Below are 10445 nucleotides of genomic sequence, written 5' to 3'. Positions count from 1 at the left end.
AAATACGAATTTGAACCCATACAAAAGAACGCTTCCATTGCTTATTGAATGCTTACACATGTAGACTTTGAAGACTATTACAGGCCCCTTTCCTAGTAAATATGGCTTTGCATTTGTGCTGTCCTAATATAGCATCCCCCATTTTTTTACAGCAAAAATGAAGTTAGATTATTTTTTTCAAGGTTTTACGTTGACCTGCAACTTCCGAAACAGCACAAAATAAGCTCACCGGTGCGCGCAGAGCTGTCCTAAGCACCGCCTCAGAGGACGACGCCAGTGACGCCACAACGCCGGAGGCGGGAGTGGTGCAGCTCCTGCCGTCACAGCGTCAGTCACTGGCTGGCAGAGTAAAAAAGAGGAGCAACCATGGTTTCCGTAGCAACCAACACCGACTTGAAGGGGTAAGTGGGCCAAAAAAGAAAAAGGAATTCCCCCCTCCCCCGCCCCCGGAGAAATATAGAGCCTGACACGAAGTGCTTGACGTCATGTAGCGGCTGGGAAGTTCCCGCAAGCGGAGCGAGTGACAACAGGACGCGCGCGCTGCGGGCGTCAGCTTGGGGGGGGGGGGAGGTCCAGGCGCTGGGGCTCCGCGAGCTAATCGCGCGCCCCGGAAGATTCTAACACTTTTCTTCACCTTTCTTCTTCCCCTGTCGTCCCCCCCCCCCTCCGCAGATTGGTTCACAGCCATGTGCCTGCCTGGTCACCTCGGCATCCGATGATCCCCAAGCGGTATGTCATGGCATGGAAGCAAGACATGGAGAACAGGAAGATGTTGCTCAAGGTAGCCGCCGGCCCCAGGATTTAATGGTTTGGCTTGGCTTCTGCTTGTGGCCTTTGGCCGGTCTCTTATTCCCTAGAGTTACAAACAGTGTAGATGCTGCGACAAGGGTTAGAAACGCTGCCGTAATTCAGTAGGGTATTTGCATAAGTTTATATCTGACGCTAAATTTAATGTCCACAACAATACAGTTGTCTGAAAACTTCATTAAATAAAATCATATTATAACCTTTATGTTAATTATTGACAGAGTGGAGAGGAAAGCAAAGGGGTAAAATTGAGGAGGGGAAGGTAAAATTGGAAAAGAAGAAAAGGGGAGCTTGGGTGCAACAGAATAAAGTGAGGAAGCTTTGGACGAGGTAAAACAAGAAGAGTGGGGTAAAAGGAGAAGAAAAGTGAGAAAAAAATAAAAGAATGTAAAAGAAAACTAAATAGAAGAAAGGAAATGCCTTCCTCTCTATGCTTTTTTTCCTCTGATTCTTTCTTACCCCTATGCAGGGCCATATTAAAGATTATGTCATCCTTAGGCAGAAAACGGGATGGGGGTTTTGTCCCCAGAAGTCAAAAAAACAGTAGGAGGAATCCTTGTTTTCCCGTCTATAGCAGGGCTGAATTAGCTATGCTGTCAGGGGATCTGTCAATCAGGCCCGGGAGGCAGAGCTTGTCAAAGCAGAGAACAGAGCTTTGCTCTCTGCGGCTGCGCGTGTGTTCCTGCGCAGGAAAGTAACGGTATCTCCTCAGTCTGTTTTTTCCGCGAGCGAGATCGCACGCGGAGCTGATCTCTCCTCAGTAAAAAAAAAAAAAAAAGATTAAAATGTCAAAACCGGGGTTTAAACCCTGTTCGTGTGCAAAAAGAATGTCGGTCACTGTCGGACACGATCAATGTTATAAATGTCTCGGACCACACCACAATCCAGCAAATTGTGAGTATTGCTCAAAAATGTCACCTAGAGCATTAAAACAAAGAGCCTATAGGCTTCAAGAACTTTTTGCCTCACGGGATCCGTCGGAGGCTCACTCATCGCCGGGCCCGTTAACTTCTTCGGCTCCAACAAAAAAGAAAACTTTCTCGTCAGATCCTAAATCCTCCAAATTAGGAGGTAATGGAAAGCCAAAAAGACGAAGGCCAATGGATTCTCAGAAATCCTCAGTGCCTAAAGAGCCGCAACATACCTCATCGGGGGAGGAGACCTCGGCGCAGAAGACTTCTGCGCCTATGGCGCCAAATGCGCATACACTGGCGCCAAAGACCGAGTCTGCGCACAACTTAGCGCTTCCGGCGCAGAAAAGACCACCGCGCCAACCAGATATGCGCATGGCGCCGGAAACACCTATGCGCATGGCGCCGGAGACACCTGTGCGCATGGCGCCGACTATAAGAAAACTTATGCGCACGGCGCCGAAAAACCCTGTGCGCTCGGGATCAAAGAAATATGCGCATAAAACTACAACTGCGCACAGTTCTACTTCCGCACACAGAAATTCAACCGCGCATACCTGCGCATACCTCTACATCTGCGCGTAAATATACATACGCGCATAAATCTAAACCAGCGCATAGATCAAGATCTGCGCGTAGAAACCAAAATTACTCGCGTCAAAATTTAAAGAGAGAGTTGAAGCGAAAACGATACCCTTCACACAGTTCTTCTTCAGAGGCTGAAGTCACAGATACTGAATCTTCATCTGAGGACTATCATAAGTACTCACATCACTCCCATTCTAAAAGATTAAAAAAGAGGAGTGCTATATGGGAGATGAGTCCTTCCACTTCTAAATCATCTCATAAAGTTCCATCTACTACCGGCTCATTAAGAGAACTGGTACAAATTCCTTCCTCTACTACTTCTTCAGATTTGGAAGATTTAAAACATACTCCAATCACTAAGACACAGAGAGATAGGGAAGTTCCTGCAACTTCGCCTACAACAACTATCTCACATCAACAAGACAATCGTATGGTAATGCCCTCTCATACCAGAGAAGCATTTTTTCAATTGTCGCAGTCTATAGCAGGATTTTACGAGACGCTTCAATCATCATTTAAAATAACTAATACTTCTCAGGACAATGCTACAAAACATAAAGCACAGTCTAATGAAGAGCAGTCGGCAGAACCACCGACATCTCCCAGGATAAACCAACCAACCTCACCTACTCACATACAGGATACATCTTTTGATTCTCCTTCATTACAAACATCCCCATCATCATCGGTGGGATGTCTGTCAGATACGCAGGACCAACTACAGGAGCCATATTCCCCTCCTGAAGACCTTACATACCCAAAATTTATAGAAAAAATGGGTACCATTCTACACCTAGAGGTCCAAAAAGAAACAGACCCTAGAGCGGAAACCCTTGGGCTTCTAAAGATATTTGATACTCAGGTGGAACCAACATCTCTTCCACCACAATAAATCCTGCATTCCGTCTTACAAAAATCCTGGGAAACGCCTTATACGACGACAGCTGTTTCCAGGAAAACAGACATGAAATTTCGTATGAAGAAAGCATCACTATACACTCTACCACAATTGCCTCACGCATCCATCGTAGTAGAGTCGGCAATGCAAAGGTTCAGGAAAACAAAGTTGCACACTACTTTCCCATCGGGGAAAGGCAACAAATATTTAGATGAATTTGGTAGGAAAATATTCCATAACTCGATGTTAACCGCAAGAATTATGCAACATAAGTTCTACATGGTACAATATTTATATGAGTGTATGCAAGCTATGAAAGGTATACACTCCTCAGTAGCTGAACAAATACCTCAGCCTCTTCATGACATGGAAGAATGCTCTCAACACCTCTTGAGGTCAATCTATGAGGCACATGAAACATCATCTAGAGCATCTGCAGCAGCTATTGCAGCCCGCAGACTAGCATGGTTACGTTCAAGTTCCATACGGGATGACTTGCACGAGAAACTAACAAACCTCCCATGCACAGGAGATAACCTGTTTGGAGAAAAATTCCAGGAAGCAGTAAGTAAATTAAAAGACGAAGCTCTAGCAGTATAATCGCTAGCATCGCAACCTATTTATTCGACTACACGTCGTTATGTGGGGTCTACCCGTAGACAATCATATGCCAGAAAACCCTATAGATCTTATCAATCTTTTCGTACGCAGCCATACCCTGCCTACCAACGTCCTGCTCCACAAAACAATACCTCAAATCAACGAAGAGGTAAACCACGTAACCAGAGGCAACAGGCACAACAGCCGACTACTGCAGTAAAACCAACGTCATCTTTTTAGTTACTCAGCCACCACCACAACATCAAGCTCCTCCAGGCAGAATTCGTGCTTGCCTGAATGTCTGGGAAAGCATAACATCAGATCAATGGGTTCTGGAGATAGTACGTCAAGGCTACCAACTCCAATTTGTAACAAAACCCATCTTGCCTCATCTTTCCACACTCAAGATCTACAATTCCCATCCACAACTGGGGGAGGAAATTGCTTTACTTCGCAAGCAACAAGCAATTCGACAAATCCACCCACACCCCAATTTAGCAGCATTTTATTCCACGTACTTCCTTATACCCAAGAAGTCTGGAGGCCTTCGCCCCATACTAGACCTAAGGGAGTTGAACAAATTTCTCACCAAGGAGAAATTCAAAATGGTATTGTTGAAGTCAATTCTTCCTCTCATTCAAACCAACGATTGGATGTGCTCCATCGATCTGAAGGATGCTTACACGCACATTCCAATCCATCCATCCTCGTGGCGTTACCTGTGCTTTCGCTACAGACATCAACACTACCAATACAAAGTTCTTCCCTTTGGACTATCGGCTGCACCCAGAGTTTTCACCAAATGCATGATAGTGGTGGTGGCTCATCTCAGGAAACAAGGTATAACCATCTTTCCATATCTGGACGACTGGCTCATAATCGCCTCAACTCCGAACATCTTACAGGATCACCTCAATCAGGTGATACATTGCTTACAAGAACTAGGGTTGGTGATAAATTTTCAGAAATCACATCTACAACCAACACAGCAGTTACAGTTCATAGGCGCATGCTGGACACTACGTGCAACAGGGCATACCTCCCAGACGACAGAATATCACATTTCCGTCAACTTCTGCACACCTTGAAACATACTCAGAGACAGCAAGATAAGTCCTGGTAATTCTGGGCCACATGGCAGCGGCGAATTTCATGGTTCCCAACACCAGGCTACACATGAGACGCCTACAATGGGGTCTAAAACGACAATGGAAACAGCATTCACAACCATTGACGAAAAAGGTATTGCTGACCGCAGAAATGAAAAAAGATATAGCATGGTGACTCCTAGACTCCACCTTATCCAAGGGAGCATTGTTCAGCCCCCCTCCTCACAACGCAGTCCTAACCACAGATGCGTCTCGCAAGGGATGGGGTGCTCACCTCGAGATTTACGAAACCCAAGGGTTATGGACACTCTCGGAACAAAATCTACAAATAAATCTACTGGAACTCAGAGTGATTCGCAACGCATTGCGAGTCTTCCAAGACCACCTGAAAGGACGCAGGGTCATGATCTACACAGACATCCAGGTAGCGATGTTTTACATCAACAAACAAGGAGGGTCCGGTTCATGGTCCCTCTGCAAAGAGACCCTGACAATCTTCGAACATGCTCACAAAAATTGCATACATCTACAAGCAACTTACCTACCAGGAGTTGCAAACACCAGAGCGGACAGACTAAGCCGCATCTTTCATCCCCACGAATGGACACTCAATACAGAAGTAGTCCAGGACATATTTCTGCAGTGGGGGGACACCTTCCACAGATCTCTTTGCAACAGAGATCAATTCTCAAGTTCCCAAATTCTGCTCGATAAGACCAAGCCAATTCAGGATTGCTCAAGATGCCTTCCTCATTACGTGGACGACAGGCCTTCTCTATGCCTTTCCTCCCATACCTCTCATAACAAGAACAATTCAGAAGTGCATAGCGGACAAAGCTCAACTGATACTCATAGCCCCGGCATGGCCGAGGCAACCATGGTACAGTTTCCTACTTCGACTATCCATCAAGGATCCAATTCTATTACCGAATCGTCAAGATCTTCTCAGCCAAGATCAAGGAACACTACTACACCCGCTACATTCATCTCTACACTTGACAGCTTGGAGATTGAAAGGCTCCTTCTAACAGAACAAGGAGTTTCCACTTCAGCACAATTCATTTTGTTACAATCAAGGAAACTCTCAACCAGGAAAAATTATAGCTATAAATGGAAACGCTACTCTGCCTGGTGCACTTCCAAAGGTGTACCACCATTGGACTGTTCCCCGGAATTGCTCATTGATTATCTTCATACACTATATGTAGCTGGTCTAGCAACATCATCAGAGTTCACCTCAGCGCCATAGGCGCCTATCATAGACCAATCAATGACATTCCTATATCCAATCACCCATTACTGACTCGTTTCATAAAGGGTTTAACACACATTCGTCCTCCGATATCCAAACCTCCAGTTCCATGGAACCTCAACGTAGTTCTGGAACAGCTCATGCTTTATCCCTTTGAACCCATGGACTCGGCACACATTAAATACCTCACCTGGAAGGTGGTATTCCTGGTTGCAGTAACATCAGCACGAAGAGTTAGCGAGTTACAAGCTTTGGTCCATTATCCTCCATACTTACAATTTCATCAACAGAAGGTAGTTCTACGAACTCACCCATCCTTCCTACCGAAAGTAGTTACCCCATTCCATCTCAATCAGACAATGGAATTACCAATATTTTTCCCTAAACCTCATGCAAACGATAGGGAAAAGCTACTGCACACACTGGATTGTAAGAGAGCTTTAACACACTACAAAGAAAGGACGAACTCGGACTCCCGTGTTTCTCAACTCTTTGTCTCCTTTGACCCAAAAGCACCTGGACTACCAGTGGCTAAACGCACCATCTCCAGTTGGATAGCACAGTGCATCAAATTCTGCTACGACAAACAGAATTTACATTTACAGTCTACTCCTAAAGCTCACCAAGTCAGAGCAGTAGCAACATCCTTAGCACACTTAAAGAATGTGCAACCCATAGACATTTGCAAGGCAGCTACATGGTCATTACTGCATACCTTCACATCTCATTACTGCCTTGACCAACAAGCAGCCACGGATGCGAAGATAGGGCAAGCAATACTGCAATCTCTATCCTCCTGTCCTCGGTGACTGCCACACTGTCAAAGATCACGTCCAACCATATATGTCATAAATGACGTGATCGGGAGCTTTGGACTCCCATGACAGCATGGCTAATTCAGCCCTGCTATCGACGGGAAAAAGCAAGTTTGCTTACCGTAAACGATGTTTCCGTAGATAGCAGGATGAATTAGCCATGCTGACCCACCCTCCTCCCTGGCAGTCACAAAGTCTTCGACTACACTACAGCTTAATTACAGACTGAGGAGATTCCGTTACTTTCCTGCGCGGGAACACACACGCAGCCGCAGAGAGCAAAGCTCTGTTCTCTGCTTTGACAAGCTCCGCCTCCCGGGCCTGATTGACAGATCCCCTGACAGCATGGCTAATTCATCCTGCTATCTACGGAAACATCGTTTACAGTAAGCAAACTTGCTTTTACGGACATGTTCAGAATTTGGTCCCCTAGGCAACTGCCTATGGATAAATCCAGCCCTGCCCCTTTTCACCTTCCTTTTACACTCTCTCTACCCTGTCCCTAGCCTCCTCTCTCCCAGCAGTCTAACCACTGATCTCCTTTCCACAATTTAGACATCAGCCTTATCTTCTCACATCCTATCACTTCCTGACCTCCTCTCACTCTCTCCACAGACACCAGTCTTTTTCTCCCTTCACTCAGTTCTCTACCTTTCCACCTGCCATGCTGCCTCACTCTGCTTTTGCTGCCAGCTTGCTTGCTGAAGAGCTTTTGATACTGTAAGCCTCCTGCAGTATTTCATGTCTCTGTTTATTATGATTAATTTCAAAGCACCATCATATGAAAATGATATTAAACCATTGCCTTTGTAGTCTTACAGTTTGAGACCTCATATATCGTGGTGGGCTTTCAAAGCCATAGCCCTGTGTAGCCACTGTTAGAAATATGCGGTATATAAATGACTGTTACACCGTCTTTATAATTATAATCATTGGTCTCTTAATGTTATTGTAATGGCAACTTGTGTCAGTTTACCGACAGTAAATATTTGCATTTAGTATTTGCACTTATCGTAGTGGAGTTTTGCAGCTGGGATATCATGCTGTGATATCCCAGCTGCAAAACACAAGTTGCCATTACAATAACATTAAGAGACCGATGATTATAATTATAAAGACGGTGTAACAGTCATTTATATACCGCATATTTCTAACAGTGGCTACACAGGGCTATGGCTTTGAAAGCCCGCCACGATATATGAGGTCTCAAACTGTAAGACTACAAAGGCAACGGTTTAATATCATTTTCATATGATGGTGCTTTGAAATTAATATTAAGATTACATCATATTTAAACAGTTTTCTTTTTTGATCTGTTTATTATGAGGCATGTGACATGTGGGGCTGGCCAAAGTTTTATAAGATCAGACAGGCTGATGCAGAAAGGTGTGTTCAGCCAAACACACAGCTTTACCTGCTCGGGAACACACAATTTCTATGTGCAAGGCGTATTGCTGATGCAGCAAGGAGTTGTGTACATAAAAAATTTGCATTCCAAAATGTGAGTAATGCTTAGCATCCTTGCATGGAAATCCCAATCAATTGAGGGCATTAAACAGTACTCTCTGATGTAGAGGAGGTTTGCTGGCAATAACCCAGGTTTTCTAACACTGGAAACTTAACTCCTGGTCAGAGATGGAGTTAAGTTTCTAGTGCTGCTATACTGGCATGTTAGAGCCCTTAAACACACTCAAACAGGCAAAAAAAGAAGTTGGGATTGATCGGGTTAACCGCCGCCACATAGGCAGATAAATCAGTACGTATCCAGCTATCTGGCTGTGCTTCACCCAGTTCACAGAATAAGTCAATAATTATCCAGCGCAGTGGCAAAACCACTGTCAGATAACCGGATAAGTCACTATGTATCCGGCTAAGTGCTGGCTGTCACTTAGCTAGATAAGTATGCCCTCCTCCTATTTTGTCTGTTTTAGCAATAACAACCCCTTTCCCGAGTTAAAATGGGCGTTCAGCCTGTACCGAACACACATTTTATAGTCAACATGTGTTTTTTAAACTCTTGATGCATTTGCACAGTATTACTGTAATGCATCGAGGGTTAACAAAAAATGTTAATCTGTGCATTAAAATTGCTCGGTGACTTTAAATACAAAAAAACCCAAAACTTTAAATACAAAAAAAAAAAATTGCACGCTGAAATTCAGTGCACAGATTACTGCATTGACCTGAGATAAGCAGAGGCATATATGCTACAGCATTACAGGACTTAGAGTAATGGTGGCACTTCAACAAGAAAACCTGGTAAGGAGAAGCCTAGGGTTGTGAAAGAGAGGAGGCTGAAAGAGTGTGAGAGAAATGAGAGTCAGACAACCAAGCCCTCTTGTGGTGATAGTCCAGGGAAACCCATATAAGAGGCGGGGCACCACAGAGTCTGTTAGCATGAGAGGGCTTTAGAAGGCCCTGAGCTAATTTTTCTTCAGTGTCTGTACTGCTGCCATCAGAGTTGACGCCACAAGTGAAAAGAAGTGGCAGTACAGCACCACGCATAGGGAGCAGTGGCAATGCTCCGACATCTAAAAAAAAAAATCTTTGGTGCCAGAGGCAATTGCCTGTGTTGCCTATTCCTAAATCCAGGCCTGTTCATCATTTAAAATTATAAATTAAAAACATTAAAAATAAAATCATAAAAATAACATAAAATGAAATAAACATTACATAACATTTAAATCTAAAATAAATACATAACTCCCAAATGCAAACCACTCACCTTCAAAGGAGTCTTCACGTACTTAAGAGGTGCGCTTTCTTTCCACAGATTGTGGAACGTGTTAAGCTACATAAAGGTCCAGAAGAAGATAGTCTATTTTTGGAGAACAGAGAGAGGTTGTGCCATGGAGAGGAGAGAGAAAGCATCAAGAAGAAGTCAAAGAAACAGGAAGTATCACTTATAGATGTACCGCTTTATTCTCATCTGTCTAGGCATCGGAGTTCTGTGAAAAGCTGGACGTGTAGGTTGGAAGGACGTGATTCTCAAAAAGCATAGATACTAAATGGCAAAATGTGGTGTGGAATCCCCTTCTAGGGTGCAAGCTTACGTTTCTGAATGACAGGATATGAAATAGAAAGAAATGCTCCAGTGCACAAGAGAATTGTATTTTTTTCTTCATAGTTGATATATTTTTAATCTTTAGATAAAAATATTAGGACACAATATGAACTATACAGTCTTTTAACTGTATAAACCTCAATCAAAAATCCTCTTGAAAGAAAACAGAGGCTCTTCTTCCTCTGAAGCAGCCGAAAGTCATGTTCTGTAGCAAAGCACATGGAATTTTGAAAAAAAAACCTTAACTTTTGCATCTGTTCTGTACCTGGTACCAGTATCTGTTGCCAACTAATTGTGAAAAATTACTGCACATTAAAGGATAGTATCTGGGGAACAATATAACAATGAAAACTTTTTGTTTATGCTTATAGAAAGGAAATAGTTTTCTCTGAGGACAAGAA

At 43.8% G+C, this 10445-nt stretch overlaps 1 protein-coding gene across 1 annotated transcript; it reads left to right on the top strand.

Moving 5' to 3' along the window:
- Positions 1-251: 251 nt before the first annotated feature.
- TEX43 (testis expressed 43) lies at positions 252-10104 on the top strand. Its single transcript, XM_029619407.1, has 3 exons — positions 252-401; positions 673-781; positions 9754-10104. The coding sequence occupies exons 1-3, from the start codon at positions 367-369 to the stop codon at positions 9979-9981; spliced, it is 372 nt and encodes a 123-aa protein (XP_029475267.1). The 5' UTR covers positions 252-366; the 3' UTR covers positions 9982-10104.
- The last annotated feature ends 341 nt before the right edge of the window (positions 10105-10445 follow it).

This window comes from Rhinatrema bivittatum, chromosome 1 (assembly GCF_901001135.1).
Source record: "Rhinatrema bivittatum chromosome 1, aRhiBiv1.1, whole genome shotgun sequence".
In the NCBI taxonomy this organism is placed as follows: Eukaryota; Metazoa; Chordata; class Amphibia; order Gymnophiona; family Rhinatrematidae; genus Rhinatrema; species Rhinatrema bivittatum.
The sequence above is the reverse complement of the archived record's forward strand: the minus strand, read 5'-3'. Positions and strand labels throughout refer to the sequence as shown.

Coding starts and splice junctions, on each gene's coding strand:
- TEX43 (XM_029619407.1), top strand. CDS start 367: ATGGTTTCCGTAGCAACCAACACCGACTTGAAGGG. Junction 402..672: donor ACCAACACCGACTTGAAGGG/GTAAGTGGGCCA, acceptor CCCCCTCCGCAG/ATTGGTTCACAGCCATGTGC. Junction 782..9,753: donor ACAGGAAGATGTTGCTCAAG/GTAGCCGCCGGC, acceptor TTCTTTCCACAG/ATTGTGGAACGTGTTAAGCT.